Source organism: Argentina anserina, chromosome 1, assembly GCF_933775445.1.
Source record: "Argentina anserina chromosome 1, drPotAnse1.1, whole genome shotgun sequence".
NCBI lineage: Eukaryota > Viridiplantae > Streptophyta > Magnoliopsida > Rosales > Rosaceae > Argentina > Argentina anserina.
The window spans coordinates 3,314,124-3,341,437 of record NC_065872.1 but is presented as its reverse complement, the minus strand read 5'-3'; the positions used below and the strand labels follow the sequence as shown (position 1 = coordinate 3,341,437).

At 37.2% G+C, this 27,314-nt stretch overlaps 5 protein-coding genes across 6 annotated transcripts; 4 read left to right on the top strand and 1 right to left on the bottom strand.

Moving 5' to 3' along the window:
- Positions 1-426: 426 nt before the first annotated feature.
- LOC126796506 (auxin-binding protein ABP19b-like) lies at positions 427-1,053 on the top strand. Its single transcript, XM_050523350.1, has one exon. It carries the CDS (start codon positions 427-429, stop codon positions 1,051-1,053), a length of 627 nt encoding a protein of 208 aa, XP_050379307.1.
- A 7,129-nt stretch (positions 1,054-8,182) lies between these two features.
- Positions 8,183-9,968, top strand: LOC126795643 (GATA transcription factor 21). Its single transcript, XM_050522444.1, has 3 exons — positions 8,183-8,523; positions 8,633-9,058; positions 9,286-9,968. The coding sequence occupies exons 1-3, from the start codon at positions 8,296-8,298 to the stop codon at positions 9,679-9,681; spliced, it is 1,050 nt and encodes a 349-aa protein (XP_050378401.1). The 5' UTR covers positions 8,183-8,295; the 3' UTR covers positions 9,682-9,968.
- Positions 9,969-12,119: 2,151 nt separating this feature from the next.
- On the top strand, positions 12,120-17,800 carry LOC126787410 (uncharacterized). Of its 2 annotated transcripts, XM_050513311.1 has the most exons (12): positions 12,120-12,356; positions 13,690-14,714; positions 14,816-14,872; positions 14,972-15,026; positions 15,110-15,183; positions 15,306-15,436; positions 15,516-15,639; positions 16,016-16,326; positions 16,407-16,632; positions 16,726-17,126; positions 17,271-17,393; positions 17,635-17,800. In XM_050513311.1, exons 2-12 carry the CDS (start codon positions 14,690-14,692, stop codon positions 17,704-17,706), a joined length of 1,599 nt encoding a protein of 532 aa, XP_050369268.1. In that variant the 5' UTR covers positions 12,120-12,356; positions 13,690-14,689; the 3' UTR covers positions 17,707-17,800. The 2 variants fall into 2 exon arrangements, with proteins under 2 accessions (XP_050369268.1, XP_050369263.1); XM_050513306.1 differs by having other exon boundaries at positions 16,407-17,126.
- Positions 17,801-18,758: 958 nt separating this feature from the next.
- LOC126791396 (cyclic nucleotide-gated ion channel 1-like) lies at positions 18,759-22,292 on the bottom strand. The gene is made up of 7 exons (XM_050517848.1): positions 22,131-22,292; positions 21,512-21,929; positions 21,108-21,311; positions 20,529-20,830; positions 20,290-20,404; positions 19,944-20,198; positions 18,759-19,804 (listed from the first exon to the last, which is right to left on the bottom strand). Exons 1-7 carry the CDS (start codon positions 22,169-22,171, stop codon positions 19,271-19,273), a joined length of 1,869 nt encoding a protein of 622 aa, XP_050373805.1. The 5' UTR covers positions 22,172-22,292; the 3' UTR covers positions 18,759-19,270.
- Positions 22,293-23,270: 978 nt separating this feature from the next.
- LOC126798941 (protein HEAT STRESS TOLERANT DWD 1-like) lies at positions 23,271-26,715 on the top strand. The gene is made up of 12 exons (XM_050526039.1): positions 23,271-23,386; positions 23,475-23,638; positions 23,911-23,989; positions 24,093-24,275; positions 24,389-24,487; positions 24,905-25,061; positions 25,145-25,251; positions 25,431-25,570; positions 25,667-25,739; positions 25,924-26,039; positions 26,139-26,256; positions 26,340-26,715. The coding sequence occupies exons 1-12, from the start codon at positions 23,339-23,341 to the stop codon at positions 26,469-26,471; spliced, it is 1,416 nt and encodes a 471-aa protein (XP_050381996.1). The 5' UTR covers positions 23,271-23,338; the 3' UTR covers positions 26,472-26,715.
- The last annotated feature ends 599 nt before the right edge of the window (positions 26,716-27,314 follow it).

Genomic DNA, 27,314 nt, shown 5'->3' with positions numbered 1-27,314 from the left:
GGATTTCACTTCATATTTTAGCATATGGTAAGCTTTAATTTTGAGATTGTGATCAAGCTTGTTCCCTTTACTTCATTATTTTTTCTTTAGTATTCCTTAAAAGTGAGATATGATCGAAATTGAAAAGAGAAACTTCGCTAGCAAACTTTAAGTTAAAATTCGATATTTGTTCTGTAGGAAAATGAAACAAATAGTCTGTAATCAGTTGAGATGATTTTGTTATTAACCAATTTCCTAACCTTAAAATGGAATTCGCACCATTCAAATATAAACAAGAAAATTTCAGTTTCAAATTTTGGTCAATTACTGTTATTTGTTTCCTTAAAAAGCATTACTGTACGTGCTATATAATACTCCCAGAATTGGAGAAGAAGACACAAGTCGGATTCACTAATTATATTTTACATTTACCATCCCATTACCATCATGATTTCCCCTATCTTCTTCGTGTTTTCTCTCATTGTTTCATGTTCTTATGCTTTACACGTCCAAGACTTTTGTGTTGCAGACTACACAGCTCCCCAAGGCCCTGCAGGGTACTCATGCAAAGACCCTGCAAAGGTCACCGTAGACGATTTCGTCCACTCCGGTTTTGGGGTGCCATCTAACTCTTCAAACGTGTTCAAGTTTGGATTCACACCTGCATTTGCGTCTAACCTCCCTGGTCTCAATGGCCTCGGCGTATCCTTGGGCCACACCGACGTGGAAATTGGCGGTGTTGTCCCCATCCACTCTCATCCCGGAGCTACCGAACTTGTGGTTGTTGCAGAAGGAAGTTCGATAATCGGTGGGTTCATTGGCTCGAACAACAAGGTCTATCAAAAGATCCTCAACAAGGGTGACACTATGGTTCTTCCTCAAGGCTTGTATCACTTTTTTGTCAATCAAGGTACGACTCCGGCCATCATATATGCTGCTTTCAGTAGCGAAGGCCCAACCGTGCAGCTAATGGACACATCACTGTTCAAAAATGATTTGGCTTCTGATATCATAGCAAAGACTACTTTGCTTGATGCTGCACAGATCCAGAAACTCTTAGGTGGCACTAATTAATTTTTTTTTTGTGATGTAGCAAGAAGCTAGGAATTAATAGGGGTGGATTGATTGATATAACAGTCTTAATTTTCTAATATTATATACCAACAAATATATAATTGGTATGAAAAATCCATAATTTATACCAACCAATAACGTTGGTATACCAATTAAGTGGTACGGTTGGTACTTGGTTGGTACAGTTAGTAATGGGCTTCTACCAACATATTTAAGCCCAATCTAAAAAAATAATAATAAATAAGTGAAATAGCAATAGAATTTTAAAGTCTTATATAACTTCAATCAAATTACCAAATACAAAGTCATAAATAGAAAGCCAAAGTCCAAATAGTCAAACTATTAAAGTACTTATAAATTCTCAAAACAATTGAAAAAATAAATGATAGGTTTACATGCGATATATGTTGACATGATGTAAGCAGTGATGATGTTACTGATAGGTCTAAGCATTTGTACTTGGGAATTCGATTGAATCGATTCATTCATAACTAAGTAAAGAAATTGAAGACGAGAAAAAAAGTGTACTTGAGAAAGAAAATTAAGAGAGATTAGATTAAAGTTAGTATATTTATGCGGTTTAGATTTATTTTCCAATAAATCTATGGTTGAAATTTAAAGATATAAAATATATATAATTAAATAATTAAATATAATAGAAGTTGGTATGTACAATATACCATGATATACGAAAAATATATATCACATATTGTACCGTATTTTAATATTGATACGGTATACTGTACCATGTACTAAGAATTTGGTATACCAACATATTTAGTACGGTTGGTATATGAATTGGTTGTGATGGTTTTATATACCATTGTCAGCCCTAGAAATTAATGTAATCTATCAATAATGATTCAATATTTTCTTTGATCTCTTTTTAATCAGCCACTGTCCATGGCAAAGTTTTATTTTCCTTAATGACCACGTTTTTTACCCAGTTCACCATGATGTAGAGATATGTTGTTCCATGCTAATAATGGCCTCCATTCAATGGCAAACTCTGGCACAATTGCCAAACGTAGAGAAATTATTGCGAGTAAAACCGAAACCGAAAGCATAAGAAATGATGTTCTCATTGGCTTCAAAGTTTCCTGTTTGTGAGCCAAACTGTATGAATGATAACTCGAGTATGTGATGTTGAGTTGGTTCGATTTTTTTTTCTAAAAAAAAATTAATAATAAATAAAGATTGGGTCAAATTACGCCGGTGGGCTTGAGCCCAATAAAAAGCATCTGAAAATTTATAGCCCAATACAAAAATTATACCCTAGCTGGAGCGTCATCGTATTCCTTTCTCAATATCATGATAAAGCGGAACAGGCGATCGAGTACTGACTCCAGCAGTATCTGCACTTTTTTCAAAAATCTTGCTTCAGATGTGATGGCTTTGATTCTCGATAAGTTGTTTGAATCCACTGACCATGTTCGTTTGGCTGCAGTCTACAAGGGTTGAATTTCGATTCTTTTTCGAAAGACTACTATGTACATTCTCCACGGCGATCTCGTCCCCTGGTTCCCATGCTCATGATCTTCGTCAAACATCAATTCGAAGAAACGCACAAAGAAGAAGCACTGCACATTGTTTATGAAGAGAAAACCTACCGCAATTTTCAGTTTCCCTGTACATAATCATTATAGGATCAAGAGTCACCATTCCGGCTCTGGCCATGGTTGGTTGGCCACAGTGAAGAAGTTCCACGATTATTCTCACAAATCATAAAAAACCCTCAGAATTACATATTTCTCTCCGGCCATCGATCTTCCACATTATTCGTTAACACACCAAATCACCAAAGTCCTACCTACGTACACTCAAGCGGAGAACAGTTATATACTGAAGGTTGTTTTGTCAGCTGATCCGATGGACTTTGAATCCGGACAGTTATGTGGCGAGCGATAGTGTTGTGCACGGAAAGGGATAATTCAGAGCTTGCTTTCCTCATAGGAGGAAGAGACTCAAGTAGACGACGTCTTTACTTCTCGGAACTCATGGTAATGATGGTATACTGATGCTATCGTTTATAAAGGTCGAGGCAATGTCTTGCAATGTTCAAATGTATGTTATCGTCTATCTCCATTCATGACCAGATTGCAGTCACCAAAGGAGGACAAACACATTGGAGAGGCAAAAGATTAGACCAAAAATGTTGACTGATGCAACATTTTTATGGACGAAGTTTACCTAGTTCACGGTTCACTGTGATGGAGAGATTATGTCGTTAATTTGATGCTAATGACCCCGATACACCAGCACGGTTAGTAGGCTTGTAGCACAACTACCTCAGAAAAGTTATTATAGTGTTCGATCAGGCATATCTTCTCAAATCAATGGATGGAGACTTGCTCCATGTTAGAAGATTTGGAAGTGAGAATGGGGTAAATAACACATTCGTGGTTTTCAAGGTGGTGTTTGAGCCAGTCGATCAGAATTGTTTACGCAAAAAGTGTATGGAAGAATATGATGACTATGAGAAAGAGTTTCTGGTTTACAAGATTAACCCGACGCAGGCCAGGGTAGAAAGCATAAGATCGAGGCTCTCGTTGTGGGTGATAATCAATCGGTGTCTATTTCAGCTTCAAAATTTCCTTGGTGTGAGCCAAACTCCATATACTACAATTCCATAGAACATACATAACTTATGAATGATCCTCAAGTTTTTGTTGGATAAAACCACCGAGCTTTCGATAGACTCTTCAGGCATCGACGTCGTGGCCATCTTAAATAATTACAGGTTCTATCTTCTACAATTTACGTTTTCACTGTATTAATTGCAACATTTTATCAGTTTTACTTTATGATGAATACAAGAGGATAAATGCACATTTGCAAGCCGGCCATAATCTGAATTTTGAAGTACATATGCATGTGATATCTTCGATTTAAAGAACGAAATATTACGCGACATTACTCTTCAAATGGTGAATTATTTAAATTTCATGCATGGTGGGTACGTGTAGTTGATCATGTCAAGTAATATACTACGGAACACATGATTCATTCATCTCCTCAGGGTTGAACTGACGGGGATTACAGAGAAATGGCCGTGGAGCCTGGGCAGATCGAAGATATTCTTCTTGAAGGTGTGCTAGCTAGCTAGTAGCTACGACCTCTTGTTTTTACGTTTTTTCAACCATTTTCTATTTTCCTCGTTGCGTTATTTAACCAAGTAAGGTGATCTTCAATTAATAAACTATAATTGTTGGGAACTTCCTGTTTCTGATTTAGATGATCAAATGCTTTTTGTTTTTGTCAATTGATTAATAGCTAGGCATTGCAAGTTTATCAGGATTTAGGAGGGAGCTGAGGTTCTTCTCAAAAAGAAAAAGGAGGGAGCTGAGGTAAGTGTTCTTGTATTAATATTTACACACGCACATATGTGTGTGTATAATGCCCATAACGTATCTAGGGCAAGAGATCGAGATCTATAGAGAGAGAGAGAGAGAGAGGTACGTTGGGGCCTTTGCCATTGAAGAAAACTGTCATGTATATATGAAATATGATATGATCCAAATTTCTATATACGGTAGACATGGTCTCATGGACCTCATGCATTCTGATCGATATATATTATGGTCCCTCAAATATGGAGGCACACTAGAATGAAAACTACACATATTTGGACGTACACCATATTAGTGACAAACAAGGATATAAAAGATAATTTTCTCTTGACAAAAGTCCCGATCAATGTGTTGCAGCCTCAACAGGACCAACATGTATAGGAGTGAACCATAAACTGCATACGTAGCTCGCCTCGTGATCATAAAATATTATGTGCTTCTGAGCTCTGATCCATGTTTGATCCATTCGATATGTGATATATGGTATTATCATGCTCGATCTGACTGAATAAAAATTCCTGTATGTGTTTTCCCTGTCGTTCTTTGATTTGTTCTAATTGCCTCTACAAGAATAACGAATATGTTTCTGCTCAACCTTCAATTCAGATATATATAGTACATGCAGGTCACATGTACCTAACAACACAAAGACTCTATATATGTTACTTGAATTAATGCTATTGCCCACCGATTTGGGGTCGATTGAATGAGAGACCTTATCGATCTGATGGTATTATGGAGATTTAAAAAGAGAGAGAAGGTTTTATATGATTGATCAGTAAGATGGCTTGATGTCTTCATTCACTAGCTGATCGATCTTGATGGTCGATTGAATGAGAGACCTTATCGATCTGATGGTATTATGGAGATTTAAAAAGAGAGAGAAGGTTTTATATGATTGATCAGTAAGATGGCTTGATGTCTTCATTCACTAGCTGATCGATCTTGATCAGTTTCATACTTTGATGTTGTTTTTTTTATCAGACATACTTTGATGTTGGTGAGGCAAAAACATTTAATATCAGATTGATTCAATTTCATATTGATTGGGTTTAGATCATGCTCTTTAAGCCTACCAGTACGCACGTAATCGATCTGAATCTAAGATTCGAATTCGACCACGCATGCGGAATCCTATTGTACGTAGACCCTTTTATCGATACTATTTGCTTTTCTTTGTATCCTCTCGCTAATTTTTGGCATTTTATTGTACAACATAGACATAGTACCCTTTCTTTGGTTGATAAATTGATAGCATTAATTATATGTATATTACGTGCTCAACCAAAGACAAATGATATTACATCATTTCTCGATCTTTAGACTAATATAACAGATTAACGAACAAGATAACGAGATATAGAGGTGTGAAGGTGCAACGCAAGTTACAGTACGTATACAGTTTACTTATTTGGCGAAATTAAGAAAAGAACTCTCTCTCTCTCTCTCTGAGGGGGTAATTTGAACAAGAACATACGTACAAATAATTTCAGTTCCTCTTTCTTTTCGCAGTTTCCTTAACCTATCGACAAATTTCAGTTCTGAAAAGATCTGTTTAATTTCCAGCTTGGTAAAATGCAGAAGGTTGTTATATACGTACGTATATATGACAGAGATTTGGAGCAGCTGGCCGGAGGAAAAACATAAGTATACAATTATTAATGCACGGAGGGCCAACCTTTTCAACGAATGAGAATAACTTTGCCGTGATGAACGAGAGCTAGATATAGATATTGAAAGCCGTTGTTCATACATTAATCTTCAACCAACATATACATAAAATTTAAAAGTAGCTAACAGTAATCGATCATCACTGCATGTAATGGTTATCTAAATTAATATCTCACTATGTATATATATACCTCACATTGGTACTTGAAAACATACTTCACTGTATATAATTGATCTGGACTTCTGGAGGCTATTAGTACTAGAGCAACATATATCGTTCATGTTGAATGAATAATTGCAGAAAGGATCAGTCGATGTTGATGTATATGCAAACACATGTGATTGTGCGCAGAAATAATTGCCGATCGTTCACGTGAGATGCTTAGGGTTAACTTATGAAATTAAAAGGTAAATGTAACTCGTCAGGCTGGCTGGTCATCGATTTTTTTACCAGGCAACTCGATCAAAACCCTAATGCAGTTTTCTCTACGTACTGGATACTTAAGTTTACTACGGCGCCGCGCCGTTTCAAAAAAGAGATATTGAAGTAGGATCAGTAGTTCAGTACCGACTGGGATATATGGGGAAATGTGAAGGGAGGGGTTTGGTCCCTTGCCTCCGAAAGAATTCATTGCCTTTTGGCAATAATAAGGTGAGGATTGAGAAGGACATATTTCCATCTCCGGCCATATATGCAATTATTGTAGAAACCCTAACGTTTGTGGATCTGCCCGATCAGCTAACGTTCATCCAATAAGTTAGTTTTAAAATAGCATGATACAAAGAACATATAGAGTAAGATATACATACACATCCTTCCGAATAATTATTCTGTGTACCCGCCACACCACGTGACATTGTCATGTGGTACAACATAGCCAATCATATTATGTCATAGTATAATTAACATGCACGTGGTAAAAATGACAAAATTTTATTTACATATAAAAACCAATCAGAAACAATCACAGTAAAAAATGGACTAATAATATTAAGGGAGTACGCCAAGTGAGATATGTGTCGGGTATATATAATAATTTATCCATTCATCAGTAGTTGGTGGTAGAGTCCAAAGTAATTATTTTGTGTACCCGGAACACCACGTGGCCATATCATGTAGTGCACCCAGCCAATTATATTACTTCATGATGTAGTAAACATGCACGCGGTAATAATAGTAAAAAAATATTTAAATATGAGTAACCAATCAGAAACAAATATAGTAAATAATTGATTAATAACATTAAGAGAGTACACTACGTACGTGTACTATGTACCGTGTATATACAATAATAATTTCTCCAATTAACGAGTAATTATTCTCGCATATATTTAGTAGTTTCCTTACTAAGATGAATGAATCCATACTCTTGAATGAAGATTAGGACCTGTTGTTTGTAAATTAATATGTAGAACTGTTAGATTCTCCCTAGACTAAGAAGCTTATATTACTGTAATCTGATTATTCTAGAAAGGGACAGTGTAAATAGTTAAGTTGGTCGCGGAAGGGGACAGTGTAAAAATGGTAGATACTCCCCGCGGACTCAAAAGCTTAGAATCACGAGGTTTTCGTATAGCTGGATTACTTATAAATTTTGCTCAAACTTCATCTCAGCATAAGAAGATGAAAGCCTCAATCAATTCAAGTGGTTGATTGATTAAGCTAGGGTTCATACATGGTGGTTGATTTTACAAAAGCAACTAAATTAATCAATGATGTTATATATAGAAGTGATTGGTTTAGCGAAGATGTGTAGTATGGGGATATGTAATCCTATAAATTTGTGTGGCTCCAATAGAATGTGGAGTGTGTACCATTATTAATTTTGTAACTGGGAGCTTGATTGTGGGGTGAAATTTTTGGCAGCAGATAGGGTTTTGATCAATATGGGGTCTGTGTAGTAGCATTCTACACATCTCCTTTTGGCTTGTCTTTTTTTTAACTCGTTTTGTTTGGCTGTCTTGAAGTCACGTGAATGTCTTATTATTAAAGCTCTTGCTATGTCTTTCTCTCTCTGTTGCCCCAGTTGCCAGTTGCCCAGTCCAACCCCTCGATCTGTATTTCTTCTTTCAAACCCTTTCACCACCCTACTGCCTAGGCCCTTTCGCCTCACCCTGTGATCTCTCTCTTTCCCTCTTATATCTATGTCTGATTTGATCTTCCACTTTTGCTGGAGTTTGTAAGATCTTCGACCACTGTTGCTTGCTGATCTCTGCTTCAATGGCTCCACCTTTTCTCGAGCTCAGCACTATTGGATCAAGCCGTGATCATGATCAGTATGATCATGATCACCATGATCTATTCAACTATCTAGAACCTAAATCTTCGTTTTCCTCCACCACTTCCTCTCTTTCTAGTCCCATCTTCGTAAGTGCAGCTCAAGTTCAAGGACCAATATCTGATCACTACTATAGAGAACCGCAAAACTTTCAGTTCCAGTTACTAGAGGTAATTAAATAATTTCATGTGATCCGTAATCCTTTAGAGGTCTTTCGTTTTCTAGATTTATGTTGTGCATCCCTTACAAATCACTTGATCATTTTATTGTAAATTTCAGGCCGATCACATTGTTGCGTACGGTGGATCATGTGATCACGATCATACCCTTGGAAATGAAGGTGAGAAAGGTAGTGTAATCAATTTAAGTATTGATCCCGAGTATAGAGCTGATGATCACAATAACCATGAGAACCGAAGTACTCGTGCTGAGAATATTTCGGTTAAGTGGATGTCGTCGAAGATGAGGATCATGAGGAAGATGACCAGCCCGGATCAAACAATTAGCAGTGATACTACTGCTGCTACTATTGATAGTGTTGCACAAGTTAAATTATCATCTTCTCACAACTTTGAAGGGCAGAAGCTGCATCCATCATCACCTCAAGGAACTGACAGCTCAAACAACACGAACCCGGTTAGGGTTTGCTCCGACTGCAACACAACCAAGACACCTCTGTGGAGAAGTGGACCTAGAGGTCCCAAGGTAACTATAATTAAACTAATTATTTTTCTTCATGTTCTCTTTGACTACCTTTCCTTATTAAACGTTTTCTCGTACTCTGAACATTCTAAAAGAAAATAGAGTTAATCTTGTTTAATGTCTAATTGTCTAGTATCACTGGAATGGGAGACGTTATACGATCCCAATTTTGAATTTTATTGAGCTTGCTTTTATCATTTTGGATTTATAAATTTATGTTGGATTACTAGTCACTTTGCAACGCCTGTGGAATTCGGCAAAGGAAAGCAAGGCGGGCCATGGCTGCGGCAGCAGCAGCAGCAAATGGCACAACCCTGGCTGTGGAAGCGGCACCATCAACTATCAAGACGACTAAGGTGAAACTTAAAGACAACAAAACTATTCCATTCAAGAAAAGATGCCACAAACTTGCTATTTCCCCTTCACCTCGAGGCAAATCAAAGACCAAGCTTCGCTTCGGAGATTTCTCAATTAGCAGCATGAATCAGAATTCAGGCACTACTACTCCTTCTCCTCCTCCTACTACCAACACCACCACCACCACATTTCAACGAGTTTTCCCTCAAGACGAGAAGGAAGCCGCGATCCTGCTAATGGCCCTATCTTGTGGACTGGTTCAAGGTTGAGAGTACGTCGAGTTTCGACTCTAGTTCTGTCCGTAATCAATTCCACTATCTTTTGTAGTACTATTATATTTTAGCTAAATTAGAACTAGAACCAGCAAGTTCAAGTTAGATAGAGAGTGAGAGACAGCAACAAAATTACTGAGGAATGAAGTCCAATAAAAGACAAAAATAAAAGTTTAACCATGTTGTGATCCTAGGAGTTATGAGAGCTAAATTTCTGTAATATTTTGGACAAGTTGATAATTAACCATATTATGGTTGGCTGCTTGTTCATCTATAGATGTTTTATTGTGTTTTCCCATCATATATATACCAAATAAATTGTCCAAGGTTTGCCACGCAGTACTAGCAATACCCCTTCATCTTGAGATTCTCTTCTACTTCTTTGTTTTCCAGTGTCAATGGTGACTTAACTAGCTGTCTAGGGTTCTTAGTTAGCTTAATTACGGATATTAGTAACTGAACTGCCAACGTTCGTACTGTATTTCATGAGTGGCAACAAAATTTGAGTCACATGATCAGTAATTGAACTGCATGTGCAGACTAGGGCACGATTATTGAAGGGATCAGATTGTCCAGCACACACACATATATAAGTACAAGTTCCATTAAAACGTGAAGACTCCCATGGATCATACATATTGATATATAAGAAGGGTTGAGATCCTTTTTATGAATATCCAACTTTTGGGTTTTAATATAACAGAAGACAGCAACAACTGGACTTTTACAGCCTTCTGTTGTCGATCTTTTTTTCTCTGGAAAAAGCTTCATAAGGCCTTACTAGCTGAGCAATGATGATGGTGATGATTCAGAGTAAAGCGATAACAGCCTTTTGAGGTGGGAAAGGCCACCTAGAGGACTGTCTGCTATACTCTTATTGTCTGGATTCATTTGACCTGATATGATGATGGAGCAGCAGCTATATCAAGCTTGTCTTGTAGTCTTGGAATGGCAGTAGTTCAAGGAGAGAGCGACTCAACTTGTTTACTGTAGCTGCAGAGACGAGCCTACAGGCTGCATGCAGCATGCTGCAGCCTATCAGGTTACAGTCAAGTACTTCAAAGCTGAAGGGATAAGATTAGTTAAAACTCAGTAGTACGACTTCGAGTTTTCTCTGTGATGCATGCATAATAGATCTGGCCGGCGATAACTCCGGTTTTGTGGAAGAGGGACATGTTTTTGTTTTGATTGTTTACTTATCAGTTATCACCAACATCTTCCAAAATGATGATCTATTAATGAAGCCGCGAGCAAACGTTTTGTTCCAACCGACCTCTAAATGAACATCTGAGTATCATGGCGGTATTGAAGCAAAAAGAAGAAACAGAAAGGCTTCTCAAGATTTTCATGTGTGCAATTGCAGCGAAAGGGTAAACACATTTGGCAACCCTTTCAAGGGATTACACGTACATTTAACTATATATATATAGTCTCTATCCAGAGTGAAGCTTCACTATGAAATTACAGAGTGAAGTTCCAATTTTGGCACAGTTTTCAGTCAACTTTTTTCACCATAAGTGATTCAATATTTAGGTATACTATTCAAGATCATCTATACAAAATTTCATCTAATTCGGACATCGTTAAGGTATTGAAATTTTGAAACTGTTCAACCGTTCATGTAAATCTCAATTTTAAAATCTCAAACCATTGTCAAATTGGATGAAACTTTGTAGAGATGAACTTAAATAACATACCTAAATATTGAATCGCTTATGGTGAAAAAAGAAGACCGAAAAATGTGCCAAAATTGGAACTTTACTCTGTAATTTCAGAGTGAAGCTTCACTCTGGATATGGACTGATATATATATATATATATATAATATCTTCAAGGGAAGATCAAATGTATTCAAATTACATTCATATTAAAATATAAGCACAATTAAGTAATAAGATGTTTTGTTAACCTTTCAGGGGATTTGGGAACTTAATGTGGTGTTGATCCATTGCATAGATTTGGTTTTACATGACAGAAGTAATTAAGGGCGGCAACCTCTTTCAAATATGCAACATATAATTTAATTGGCAACCATTTTTACATGCATAAATCATAGAGAGGTAATATTTAGCCACTAGCTATATAAAACTGAAAGAAGTTCATGACATTAACTAAATAACTAATTAATAGATGTTATCGGTACACAATAACTTGTTCTTTACAAATGATGTCGTAAAAATGAAGCAAATTACAGTATTTTGTCTATAATACATTTCAGACAAGAATAAAAATGTAATAATATTTCTTGAGAGGTACTAGTCTTCAAGAAGAAATTAGAATTTTTTATATAAAAAAGAAGAAGAAATTAGAAGAAGAATAAATACTTGTCATGAAAAAATGTAGAAATTCGATGAAGTTTGTTACTTGTGAGAGATGTGGACATTGACGGATTGACCCTTGAATCCAACGACGAATCCTCCCACTCCACAAGTTTAACCGCCTCCTTCGCCGCCCGGTAAATTTAGCCTGTAGATTTCATTGACCTAAATCCTTCATTTCAATGGGGTTTCATAGACTCCGAAGCTAAAGCTAAACCTGTATCCCCAAAATAGTCAGACTTATAATTAATAGACCTCTACCTTCACACATGGCTGAGCCACCAAACGAACACCACATCAAGCGCTTCAAGTTCCTCTGGCGAGTCCTCATGATCTCCAATCTTGCTCTCGGAGGTTAGTACCTCTTTTCTTCAACTTTAATTCAATTCTGGGTTCTGGGTTTTTGTTATTTTGCTTGGGTTTGATTAAAGTTTTAGTCTTTGAGCAATGTTGGGTATTGGGTTTTAATTATTTTAGCTCAAGCTTCAATTTTGTGATGTTGGTTTGTGTTTTTATATCAGTATTATGTTCTTTGTGTTTGATCAATTTACCAGAGCTAAGATTTAACTGTTTCTGTTAGCTATATATGTTTGATGGCTAGTTTTGTTTTCATTTTTGTGTTAGAAAGATCTGAACTTACATTGTATGCAATGGAAGAATGGTGGGAGGTATAAGAATATAGGATATACCGATAGAAAAGGGCTCTACAACACAAACCATGGATCAAATAAAATGCTAGAAATCTGATTCTTAATATGCAAGCTGGAGCACCTTAACTTTGATTGTGAAATCCATAGTCAGATAATATGTGCTGAACAATGATTAGGAAAGTTTTCCTTTGTAAGCTAAGAACTATTGTTGCATACCGTAATGCAGAGCTTCATTTACATATTGTTTGGCATCTGAGCAGCATTTGTTGTGTGTGTCTGGTGCCCAGCTGTTAGACATGCAACACTGTCCTGTGATCTAACTGCACCAATACATTTGTTATTTTAGGTTATTCCGTCTTTCTCTCTCTGATTCTAATCAGTTAAGCTTTTCCCCTAGATCTTAAACTGGGCACTGGAAAAGGGGATTGTTAAAGGATTTGTACCAATTGACACTGCTTCAATTGCATGAAACAAGAGGCTGTTGTTGTTGTTATTGTTATGAAGATGGTCATTTTGGTACGGAATATATTTTGCATCCTCGCATGCATAGTTGCATACCGTGTGAGTTTGCCTGTTGGATGGTTTATATGACCGGGCAGACTGGCTCTGCCGGTTCATCGTCCCTTAGGAATGATCAGTCCCCTCCCCACCCCGATATTCAGGGGGCTATTACATAACATCCTCAGTCTGGACCATAGCCACTTTTAAAGATTCCATCCGTTAACACTAGAAACTGGTTAATTATTGGATGGTTAATCTGGATTCCTTCAATGTTTCATCACCTGTTACTTTGTCATCTTTCCTCTTTCCCTGGATTGATAATTTCTCAGCTGAGCAACATTTGGTCATTTCGTATTGAGAAATTGTTATGAATTCATGATTGATGTCTGTGGCACATGATATAATGACAAAATGACTCTGGACAGTTGTAGTCTAATTCGTAACTTGACCTCTGTTTTTTATGATACTGTGATACAACTCAAACTTCATCAACCGGAAAGGAAGGATTTTACTGACTTGCACCTATCCTCTTGTAGGTTACATGTTTATTGGGGCTAAGAAGAGAGACACGAGATCTGTGAATAAGAAGAAAGCTAAGGTTATAAGCATAAAAAAGCCGAAAGCTGTAGTTGAAGAAGTGCCCTCTTCTCCTCCAGCTCCTTCTCCCACGACTGCTACAACTTCTGAGACATGGGATTTGTGAGGGGGCATCTCCATATCCCTGAAGACTAGCAACACGAATTTTCAAGTGGAAACTGGAGAGTTTACCTTAGTAAAATATTAAGGATCTTGGAGAGAAGAAACGATGGAAGAAAATATCAAGCTATAATCATTTTTTCCTGTGCAGAACCTACACCGACTTTTTACTTGATGTTTCTCTTTACTATTCTACACAGAGATGTCGTTTAAAAGTACAAATCATAGAACTAAGATTTTTTTTTCTGGGAGATGGATAGTGACTAGGTTAATCTTCAGTGTCCTTGTAGTTTGTTAGTTTTGACTTCAGGAAATATTTGCAGCAGACCAACATGTGGATTAAAGCCTTGTTTTAATTCCTTTACACAAAATCTTATGTTCTTTTTGTGTAATGATTGCATAGCATGGAATGAGGAATTGGAGTTGAAAATCACAGATTCTGGCATCAGCTCCTTTGTGACCATCTTCAAACTTTACTGTTGTCACAGAGATCTATTTAGTGTGATCAGCATAGTCACTTTTTTTCAGTTCTTACTCAAATGAATAACTCACCTCACAAATCACATACTAGTTGTTAGTTGGGACAAGAAATTTGAAGGCAGTTAGAGCCCAGACAGGATAAACTTTTTGTCATTTTGCCCTTTGAGCAGCTTGAGTTGGAGAATTTAATAGAAGACCCTACCTCTGTAGCGGTCGTACTCCCTCCTGCAACTACATCCACAATTTGCATCCAATCCCATCTCCCTCTTGTAGACTTGAACCATTCATCCGATATTACAAGTTTGCAGACTGACCCTGCTAGTTTCAAACGGTAAACTTCCATTGCAAATATTGCCTGCAATGCCAGGAAGCGTCTTAGTTTCAGGTACCAACAGCTACAGTCTCCAATTACATTTCAAACATGGGCTTGCCATTATAACTTAACTTTGATTCTTACCAATTCATATGACTACTGAATCTTTACAGTTCTTGAATTCATGGACCTTCCATCTTCATCATCATCTTCTTCAATATCAATAAAGGGTGAACTAACTGTTTCCTCTGAAGCCATTTTTTCTTTGTAAGATATATGTCTGTCTGTATCAACCAACCATTTAACAAAGGGTTCATATTCACATGCAGTTTCTTTGGGGCCAAGATCAGAGTACCAAATTTGGGAGAGTAGAGACTTGTCCTTGTAACGATCATCCTCCCTTCTCTTGATCTTAAAGTGCTAATATTCTTGTCTTGGTATCTAATCCATTATGTGTTTATGTGCAGCCCATTGACGACTCTTCGGGACAACATGCTTATTATTCTTCAAGATTCTGAAGGGAATCAGATATTAGAAACAGGTTTGTCAAAACAATCCTATACATATGAATTATTAGTTTATTAAATTTTAAACTGTGTTTTGAAAAATAAAAAATAAAAAAACCGCAGCAGATGTGTGCATAATCATATCTAGGACTTGCAGGTATTGAGACCAGGTCCATAGTTGAAAAGGGTCTTTGGGATGACTTCTTCCCCCTCAAAGGAGGTGGGTTTTTGCATATGAAGTTACAATTTGTACTCAGTGAAGAAGAACGCAATCAAATCCGTATGATGGTACACTTATGTGATCCTGATCTTATTTTTCAATGACTAATTTTCAATTTGTACTCAAGTTAGTGACAATTTCTTGCAGCGAGAATCTGCAGTAAAAAAGAAGCATGGAGAGTTCATTCATAGCAGTTCGACTAGTGTGCAAAGTACTCCTAGTGCCAGGACCAGTGTTGTATCAACTTTGAGTCTACGCAATGTGATCTCAGGTTTGAGTTTGTTCTCCGAGCAAGAAAATATAAGTACTTGAGGTAGAAAACATAGGAGGACCAATTAGCTGAGAGAAATAGTATTTAGCTGTCAATATGGATACCATGCCACCCATTTCCTGAAATTGAAGCAATAAGCATTGAGAAGATACTTAATTAAGTTTTTCTGGTTAATAACTTGGTCCCAAATGGTAGGGAACTTGAAACTTAAAATGATAGGTCAGAAAACTGCTGAAGTTGAAGAGTTATCTTTTTTGTTTGTTTTGTTTTTAAAGACGCAAAGTTATTGTTTTGTTCTTTAATTGAAAATGAAACTTGAAATGTTACTGTTGGTGAGTTCATTAACGATCATTGAACCTGTTTTAGAGTGATGCAGATAGGAGTGAGGAGACTTCACCAGCCATAACTGTGCAACAAAGTGTTAATATGTTTCCAACAGAATTAAGTCGTGGGGGTTTAGTTGATAACATCGATGCCCAACCACGTCCTGCTAACATTTCTGCCAAAGCCATATGTCCTGATGAACCTGTTAGGTTATTAAGAGGCTCACAATCAGTTGTTGGTACAACAACTCTTCCAAAGCTTCAGGAAGAGAATCATTGCGAACCTGAAAAGCAGCAGAGCCCACTGAAGAGATCTCGTAGCGTAAAGAACATGATAAGTGCATTCGAAACTGGTTTAACTGAGGTATGTCTATTTATACGCTACGCAAGTGATTAACTTGTTTTTTCCATAGTAATAATGTGTAATGTTTACTTCAACAACAGGATAAGAAGCCTCACATCAAACCAGCGCCAATGAAAGTTCAATCAAACAAAAATATAAAAGGTCATCTTCTGAAAGAGCAGCACTTGAAAGAATACAAGAAAGTCAGTACAAAAACTCCAGAGTCAATATCAAAACGGGTGGTGAATTCTTTACCTCCAGGGCAGTTGCAACGTGATACAACATATGGTGAAAGCAGTGAGCAAAATACTTCACTTGGAGCTTTAGGTGGGACTAAGTCATCACTTGACACAGGTTTAAAAAGTAGATTTAAACCATTACATCAAGAAGTATTCATTAATGAGGGTAAGCTCCTCACAGATTTCAGTGCAACATCATCGGAAGCAGTTAAAAGTACAGAGAGGGTGCTTGATGATCATGGGCATCAGCCAACTAAGATGCTCCATGGAAAAAGAGTTTCAGGTGGCAGTCCAGTTATAGTGGAGAGTCATCAGCCAGAAATCTCTTTCGGAAGTTCTCAAAAGTCCAACATTCCAGAAGTTGCAGCCCAAATATGTACGCCATTAGCAAACTGTGAAGATAGGCACAATTCTTTCCAGGGCTCTGGTGGATGGATGTTCCCAGATGAAGCACTACGATTTTGTATAACAACGAATTGTAAAAAGGTGATGGAGTTTCTAGGCAGTTGCAATATGATGAAGCCAGATATGCATCAAGATAGGAAGAGCTTATCTCCTCCAAAAAAAGCAGAAGACCAGCAGGTATCTGAATTTCATTTAGTTCCCTATACTTACTAATTGTTGAACCATTTTGATAATTATTTTGATTCATCTAGATCGGAACTAAAGCATGAGAGTGATGTAGCGGAACTGGTGTAATGACAGTCTATTCTAATTATTGTGCAGGATAACCTGGATAGTGAATACAGTAATCAAGTGAACAGGACTGATAAGAATCACAGACCAAAAGAAGTACACAAGGTTAAAAAATCAGAAGAAACAGAAACTTCTGGGGTGGCAGTTGGACAGGTTATATTTCTCCGACCAATACCAAAGATATCACTTTGTTATAATTCTTAAATTAATTGATCTCTGGTCTTATTTAACTTCATATCGCATAATAATTTTTTTATTTTGAGAAAGTAATAGTTCAGATTTAAGTGTATTAGCAAAAAAAAAAACAGGAATAAAAAAAAATGTTTAGCCAAAAATACGAGAGCACTGTTCATTATGAATATAGTGCTGATACCTCAAATATTCTATCTCGCAGGCACTAAAAGTTGGAATAATGGTTGGATTTGGAACACTTGTGCTCCTCACTAGACAAGGAAAAAATAGGTAAGCGCTGAATGACCACTCTATATGTTGCAGATGAAATTATGCTGTGGATACTCGTTGGTTAATGCCATATTCAGATGAAAAATTCTTTGTTATTATATTCTTTTTTAAAGTTTTTTTTTTCTTTTTAAGTTTCATTTCAAGATGAATAAGCCACCCACTTTATACCTAATACCGGATAGTACTCATCGTTTGCTCTCTAATTCACTCGTTCATATTGTACTAATCTCTTAATCCAAAATCAAGTAAAGTGTACATACTATGTGAACTTGTGAAGCAGAAATGAAGGGTCAGTTGCCAAAGTCCCTAGCTAGTCCACAAATGTTGATGCGAGTTTAGTTTACCGAAGTCGGGGCTGACGTAGAAACTAGAGTCTAGGACTCATATTTGCCCTTATCAGTTATCCCTATAGGGGGCTATAGGACTACGAACTCCTAAAATGAAAATCACAATTATTAATTATTATAGAAATTATTGTCCGAATACCAATTGGCTTGGGTTAAACATATCCTAGATGCACCAAGTTTGGCAGGTTTAGATGGGAATCATAACTTTGGTCTTCAATATATAAGACGACTGAGACCACTCTACTTCTCTTACAATCAGATTTCCTCAATCACTTACACTTTCATTATACAAATTTAAAAACATTGTCTCTAGGAGAGAAGTGCAAGTTCTACAACATCCAATTCTACGAAGATAGAATCCAAACTACGTTAACCTCGGACACACGTTGTGTGGATCGGTGGATTCATGAGCGATATAGTGCTATAGGTGACCAGTTTCTAGTTGGTCTCGATACAGAATGGCAATGGGACCGTGAAACTGGAGATTACGCAGTTGCAATTCTTCAATTATGTGTGGGTCGTCATTCCCTTGTATATCAATTGCCCCACTCAGAAAGCACTCCTCAATCGCTCATCAAGTTCCTCGGTGATGAAAACTTAAACCTTTGTTGGCAAGGAAGTTCGAGGGGACGTGACTCGTTTGGCTCGTCAAGGATTACATGTCAGATGTGCTATGGATCTCGCTCATATGGCTGCAAAGAAATACGAAGACAACAGTTACAAGTCCATGGGATTGAAGACGTTGAGAATGAAGTTTTTAAACAAGGAGATGGAGAAGGATAAGAAAATTGCAATGAGTAAGTGGGGTGATGAAAATCTCAAACATTATCAAGTAAAGTATTCTTGCATAGACGCGTTTGTTTCGTTTCAACTAGGGTTGAAATTACAAGTGCCCTGCTCAAGTGAAGTGAGAAATGCATGTTCTTCGAGAAAATCCAACAGCAAGAAAAATCACATTATCAGAGAGCAAAAACTTAGCGCTGATTTTGGGAATTACAGCATGATTGTACCAATGAGCTGGATATAAGGCAACAATTATTTTAATAAAATTACAATTTCCAGCTGATATAATATAGAGAAGGGTTTAAATTTTAATGGAGCAATTCGTTTGACAGAAAATAGGAACTCGATCATCAGTACACCATATAGAAAGATTTCTTGTTTCTAATTGTGAACCTAGACAAAATGCTTGATGCGTACTCTATATAAAAAATTAAGCAGTCATGCACTTTCTGATGCATTGTTGAGTAATTCCCTCAGCCTGTTCCATCCTCTCTTGTGATTTTCTCCTTCTAGCCATGCTGCTCGTAATGAAATTGCTGCCATGCGCTCCAGTGGAGAATGCTCTAGGTCAGGCAGGTTCAAAACAAAATGCAACCGAAATTTAGAGACAACTCTTCTTAGATTGTTAGCACTGATAGCAAATGCTTCAACATTAGTTTGGGACATGACCGTTTTGGGGGACACGGGAAAATCAGACATGGAGGCAAATTCAAAGGCCCAATGCAAAAGCTCGTCTCCAAAAACATCATCTTCCTTAAGGCACTTAATGATTGAGTTATCGCCCGTAGTTCCCCCAACACTGGCATTCTTACTGGTTTTGTAGCTCAATGCCGTACCTTGTGTGATGAAGAGCACGTTCCAAAGCGGTTCCCCCTCTCGAATAATATAGCAGCTTTTAGCATATGTCACTAGCTCAAGATGTTTGGAGATTGCTTTCAACACTCGCTCCTTCATATTTTTAAACATCGGTACCTAGAAAGTCGATTACATATGCAACATTAGCACCACTAATTTAAAGTGCAGAGATAAGTCACTTAGATGTTTAATTTTCCTTGAAATATGATAAGTTTTTCTTGTCAAAAGCTAGGTTGTTATGAACAAATATACTTACTTTCTTTAAACGAGTCAAGCGGCAAAGACTCATGATGTATCTTTTGGATGCGCTAGGAAGAAGAGAGTGTAAGTTCTGCATATCAATATCTTTGTTTTGTTCAAGCTTTTGTTGAAGATGTTTCATGATCAGCTTCTTCAGTACCTTCTTATCATGTCTAGAAACATTCTTTCTAGTTAACACCATATCTATGTCTAGATATATCAATTGCATCTTGTGCCTTAATTTAATTCGATCTTTTCTTTTTTGCGCCTCCTGCATGAACATAAAAAAGTTTCATATATATGATGTACATGATCAGCAGTTGTTATGATTTTTTTCTAAGAGTACTGTAACCAACACCAACCTCCACCCTTGCATTGAGATATATTAAAAACAACACCAAGCCAGTTATAGAAGTTAAGATTGAGAAGGAAATTTCCAGCATATCCGAACTGGTCATTAGATTTGAACCAAAGGAACTGCGCGCGAACCGTACAGAAACATGAACATTAGCAGTAAGTACAAATTTTGTTTGAGAATGAACTAGTATGAAATGTTGAGAATGAAACAGTAATGGAAGCAGTCTGAAATGTGTTTGCAAACCTCAAATTGCGCAAGCCCCACCAGAAAGATAGCAGGACCTTTCGAGGAAAATAATCTGATCTTGTAATGTTAGACTGATCATGATATATGCCAAAGTTATAAACTGTGTTCTCAACGGTTGGATCGCACAATGCCATTATATGCGCAACGTTGCATGTTCTATGTACTTCGGCTGTTGTGTTCTCATCGCAGTAGTAAATATAATTAGGCACTGATTTATCACATGACATCAACCTGTACTTTTCCCTCCAACAGTGTATCTCTCTGTCAACAGCAAAGCCGTACCACAGGGCTCCATATAACTGCCCGGCGGAACCACAAGTAAATAATAGCTGGTGAGATTTCACTGAAATTTGAAAACGTTTGGGAATGAATGGAATGATGCATCATGCAGAACTATATTGTTAAACTTATTTAGAGGGAACACTGTACAGGTAATTTAGAGAATATGATTGGGAACTTCTCTTCTCTTTTATTTAAAGAGGAAGAATTATCTCTGTGAACAATGAAACAGACTTTTCTATTCGTCCGGAAATTCTGGAAAAATATAAAGCTAATTGACTTAAGATGTGAACTTACATGAGAGGCAATAACGAACGGAAGAAGATCCAATATGGCCTGAAACCATCTTCCTATTCCAGATTCTACGTTAGGACGTTGCTTAATTAATCCAAAGGTGTGATAAGCCCGCAGAGTATATTGGATGGGATAGAAGACACGGCGAAGAACTCTATACAGATGGAGAAATTGACGCCGTCGCCAAATATGTAGGAGCAATAATGCCTGTAGTTCGATCACAGCATGCAGTTGTAACAATCATTGTAGTACTTGAACATATTTGTCATTTAACAGACCTAAGCTAAAAATATATTCATAAATTTTGATCAATGTAACTGATTGTTGAACTTCGTACTAATCATTATACTCACAAAGTAACATTATAAAAGTGAACATGGCATAATCAAGTTGAGATGGAAATATACCTGTGAAATGGGAAGACACAGATAAATGCGATATATGATAGGTAACCACTCCAATATGTGCACCTTAACATGTCTGTTAACATTCGGTTTATTGCCACGAATTCGCCGAGAATAAACAACGATATCCATGGCGTAAAACACGTCAATGGTTGATTGTATAGCAACATATATCCACAACAAATTCACGTTCCATTTGTAGCACAGTTGGTGAGGATAAATCACGGGAAGGTAGATGAACAAAGGATTAAAGAGGACTGCAAATGCACAAGGTATTATAAAGATCTTATTTTCCCATATCGGAAAATATATCTTCGGCTCGTAAATATTTGGATAAGGAATTGTTTGCCACACTGTGCTCGGTCCATGTCCCGCTCCGTATTCTTTGTCGGACTTTCTCCTTGAATTCCGATATGGGCTACTGATACAGAGATATATAACATTTGTATTGGTCATACGCTTGTTTAATAAATCAAAGATGGATATGTCGATCTTCACGTACAGTTGACGTCTTATGAAGCTATTCTATACTATTCTAGCATATATATACTCTTTCTACCTTTACAGTTGCTATATCTGCTACGATTGATGCATGTTTATTTAGAAGAGAAAGACATCTCACCTCAACTCGATTGATACTTCACTGGGATGCTGGTTGGCCATGTTGTCTCAAGCTAGCTGACTTATGAAGTATGATCGATCGATTGATCGAGAAAATATATAGTAGTGTAGATACTAGAGTACACCTCAAATAACTTGTTAACTAGCTAGCACTAAACCTCCAGCAGACTTAGTTAAGAAATATGGAGATCAAGTGAGGAGAAAGCAGAGATTTATAGTAAGAGACTTGTGTCGTGTCTGATTTTGCAGAATTGACTACAAATGAGAAGCTCACAGCTGAAAACTACAAGGACAGGGGCGCACAGAAGTTCATCAACTTTGAATGCATCGATCCCATTGGCACTAGATCCCTTTGCCTTTATTCCAGCTGGAAAATGCAGCTGTCTACAAAGTCCAGAGAGTCTCATCGCACACAGTTACCGTCTATTTGGTGCATTATAAGCTTTCCCTCAATCTTGTGGCTCATGTCTTCTTCTCCCCTCTATTTCTCTGAACCCTCTCCGGGCCACCTTGATTATTCTTTCCAAATGCCAACTTGGATTTCTAGTTGTTTCGTCGGCCTCTGCGTCTTGATCCATCCTTTTTCTCGTGTATCTCCAGCTTGCTTGACTTACATGTGCGCGTTGGTGAATGAACTATGTAGTCCAGCTCGATTTGCAGACCGTACGTTTCTTTCTTTTCGAGAATCGAATTCAATCAGATGTTTTTCAATCTAGTGACCAAGATTAGTTCTACGATAATGATTTGACAACCTTTAGATGGTAGTGCTGTGGAATCAAATTCGGTTTTTTCAATCTTCTTTTCCAAACTAACATCTTGAATTCTTGATGCTTATATCTCACCCATGCATGCCTTTTATCAATATGCGTTGGCTTTGAGCTACAGTATTTCTCAAAATCTTCTTTTTAATTTTGATCCGTTTTCCATGGTACTGGCTACAAACATCATTCATGGTTTGAGTCTAATTTTGTTGAGTTAATCAAGCAAACTGTACGGCCACAAAGGATTGAAAACTGGACTACAGAAAATTAATTAAAAAAAAACTAAACAAAACAAAAATATTGGGCCATAATTTGGGCTAAGCCCAAAAATATATTTTCTAAGAAAAATACACACTTGCTAGGGTTTAAGGCCCCAAACCCCTCTCCTCATTCTTCTTTGCTTTTGCATCAGTGTGACTCTGTTTCTGCAAATCCCAGAAGATTAGAAATGGTCCGAAGCATTAAGAACCCTAAGAAAGCCAAAAGAAAGAACAAGGTCAGCGCTTTCATCATTAAATTGTTTAATATCTTCTTAGGGTTTATCTTCCTCCGATTGAATTGAATTGAGTTGGGATTTTGTTCAGGCTTCGAAGAAAGGAGATGGGTCTTCTTCGTCTTCAGGGCCGTCGGCGCCGGTGAAGGTTTGGCAGCCAGGTGTGGACAAATTAGAAGAAGGAGAAGAGCTCCAGTGTGACCCTTCAGCTTACAATTCTCTCCATGCCTTCCATATTGGCTGGCCTTGTCTAAGGTTGTACCTCTCACTTTTCTATTTTTACTGCACAAAATATTACACGAAAGGCTTAAAGTTCAAGTTTTTAACATTGGGTTTCAGTTATTTGATCATGGTAAGTTTGATTTTGTGTAGCTACTTTCATCCTGGCCAAATTTTTTGTGCTTTTTTAGCTGCTATCTCTCATTTTTAGTAGTAAAGTCAAATTTGGTAGACTTGCTTTGCAGTGATTGATTGGTATGTTATTCTAGTAGTTATATTGATCACTAAGGGTGAATTACTTTTGGCAGTTTTGATATTGTGAGAGATACATTGGGGTTGGTGAGGACAGAGTTTCCTCATACAGTGTACTTTGTTGCTGGTACTCAGGTGAGCTATTTCTGTTAAGAGATTTTGAATGGCTTGCATATCAATCTGTCCTTCATGTATCGATCTTATCAGTTTTGACGGTGGAAATGTGTTTTTCCTGCAGGCAGAGAAATCTTCTTGGAACTCTCTTAGTATATTTAAAGTATCCAACATTTCTGGAAAAAAGCGTGAGCCAGTGCCGACCAAAACTGGAGATGATGAGTCGAATATGGGTAGTGATGATAGTGATAGTGACGAAGATAGTGAGGATGAGGAGCTCGGAGGGTCTGGCGCACCGGTTTTGCAAGTAATGTTTTGCTTCTTTTGTGGAAAATTGCCTACTTTCCAACTCAATTCTTAGGTTTACCTTGCTTAATTTCAATCTAATCTTTAAACATTTCCTATGTTCTTGTTGTACAGTTGCGGAAGGTAACTCATGAAGGATGTGTGAATCGTATACGTGCCATGACACAAAACCCTCATATATGTGCATCTTGGGGAGATACTGGTCATGTGCAGGTCAGACTTTTGTGTCCATATACCCTGGTTTTATTTATTTTTATTATTAAAGAGTACTTCTTCCAATTGTATGTGCGTGTTTATAACTGTGTATAAATTGAGTTCCTCTAATACCTCAATTTCAATTGCATATAAAGACATACTCTTCTTTCAATGTTTACTGGGTTGTCAAATGTTTTGATTCGTGAAGTTCATATCTGAGGAAGCAGAATCAAAAGATGATAGCATGCTAGCTTTATTACTGATTATATATATATATATTTATATATTATAAAAGGGTGAAAGAAGTCTTCATGAAATAATGGATTGAGAAGTGGAAGTTGAATTTTTGATTGCATCTGTAGTAAGCTTACAGTTAATGTCCCTTAAATGTTATTATGTTACTTTGAATTTGACTCAGTTTTGTTACTCTTGCAGGTTTGGGACTTCAGTTCTCATCTAAATGCTTTAGCAGAATCAGAATCAGAAGTTAGCCAAGGACCTTCCACCCAGGCTCCATTGTTTAAGTTTGGGCATAAAGATGAAGGATTCTCTCTCGACTGGAGTCCTCTTGTAACTGGAAGACTTCTATCTGGTACTAATGCAATTTCTTTTACAATCCTTCTTACAAGAAATGTTTACGAATGATATGTTAATGTTCACTATTGTGCGTCAAAGGGGACTGCAAGAGTAATATACATTTGTGGGAACCTACATCTGACGGAACATGGAAAGTCGGAACCACTCCGTACATTGGGCATATCGCAAGCGTGGAAGATTTGCAGGTATGTAGCTAAGATGGGAAGCTATGGTTGGATTTGTTGTCTTCAGCAGTTCAGCCTATGGTTCAATCTTACAATGTTTTTTTTTTTGGGACAAGTTCAATCTTACAATGTAATTTCCATATATTCCTTTATACTTCTCCAATCCTCTGATGACATTCTGGTAACTCATATCTGTGCAGTGGAGCCCTACAGAACCTGATGTATTTGGTTCTTGTTCCGTGGATGGGAATATAGCAATTTGGGATATCCGTTTAGGGAAGTCACCTGCAGCTTCTTTTAAAGCTCATAATGCAGATGTGAATGTTATTTCTTGGAACAGGTGTGTAAATCTTATTACTCTATCTATTTATTTCATGGGTTATATGGTTTGGTAGTATGGTATGATGATCAGGGACTTCTCTACTTTTGTTTTCAGGCTGGCTAGTTGTATGTTAGCATCTGGAAGTGACGATGGTACCTTTTCTATCCGAGATCTCAGAATGCTCAAGGTATGTTTGGTTGAAATTAGTTCTCTGCCCTTGGCTACAGATACATCTTGTTTTTTGACCATTCCTTACGTGATTTACAATGAGTGTTAAACTATGCCATAGGTGTATCTTTTAGGATTTATCTCAGATGTTCACTGATCCTATTGTGATAATGCTAAAAGTGATCTTATTCCTCTTTACACAGGAAGGAAATTCAGTAGTGGCTCATTTTGAATACCATAAACACCCTATTACATCCATCGAATGGAGTCCACATGAAGCTTCTACTTTGGTAGTGTCATCTGCTGACAATCAGCTTACGTAAGTAAAATTAAAGACAAATGACCAAATGAAAGCCTATATTTTTCTTCTTATTAAGTTTGAACTAATTAATATGTTGTAATTTGTTTTTTTTACCAGAATATGGGACCTCTCTTTAGAAAATGATGAGGAAGAGGAGGCTGAATTCAAAGCTAAAACAAAAGAGGAAGTGAACGCCCCCAAAGACTTACCTCCACAACTTCTATTTGTTCACCAGGTAAATAATACTGTCATAATGTTCGGGTGCAAGAGGATTATACTGTTCATTCAATCTAACTCAATTGTTGTTTATTGTAACAGGGACAAAAAGACTTGAAAGAACTTCATTGGCATTCACAAATTCCTGGCATGATAGTATCAACTGCGGCAGATGGTTATAATATTTTGATGCCATCAAACATACAAACCACCCTTCCCTCTGATGGTCCTTGAAAGTTTTGATATCCATATCCTTTGTACACTGCGAAAAGTAGATGCATTATCTGATATTGAGATGGTCATGCCATGTCATGCAGAAACAATTGCCTGAGTTCCTCGTTGTTTACCCGTTTCTTTCGTTCTCCCCATTTTGGAGGTTTGGTTTTGTACGGAGTAACATCTACACCTTTTGCCTAAAGCTCTTGTATTGATGGAAGTTTGTATTTGCCCATCAAGTTTACTCATCTCATTTCCCACAGTGCTCTCTGCTGTATGGTCGAAACAGAAACAATATGAGGTAGACAATAAATCCATTTTACTGATACATGTTGTAAACAATGAACAATCCAGGAATGGCATGGGGAAGGTCCAGAGAACTGGAACAGGTGCCAATGAGGATAATCCTAGAAAAAGAGGACACATCATTTACTTGTGAACTACAAACTTGTTTCCTTATAGGCTTATATTGAAGTGAATGATGAACAGTTAGTCCATGCCTGTAACATTACCGTGAGCTATTCAAAAAGGCACTACCCAAAATTACAGGAGACTCCTATCATTGCTACCATAACTGAAGCTACCTCATGTGACTTGATACAAGGGCGGGACAATGGATGAGACTCCCAGCATTCTCATCGTTACTTATAAGTTGTACACTGTTAAAAAAAGGTTTGATCTTGTAGAATGCAGCACACGATAAATTAGCTGGTCTAATCAAAACTCCTTCCAACAGTTTTCTCTAGGGCCGGCAATGGTACATAAAACCATCCCAACCAATTCGTATACCAACCGTATTAAATACGTTGATATATCTAATACTCAGTATATTGTACTATATACAGTGTATCGTACAAATAT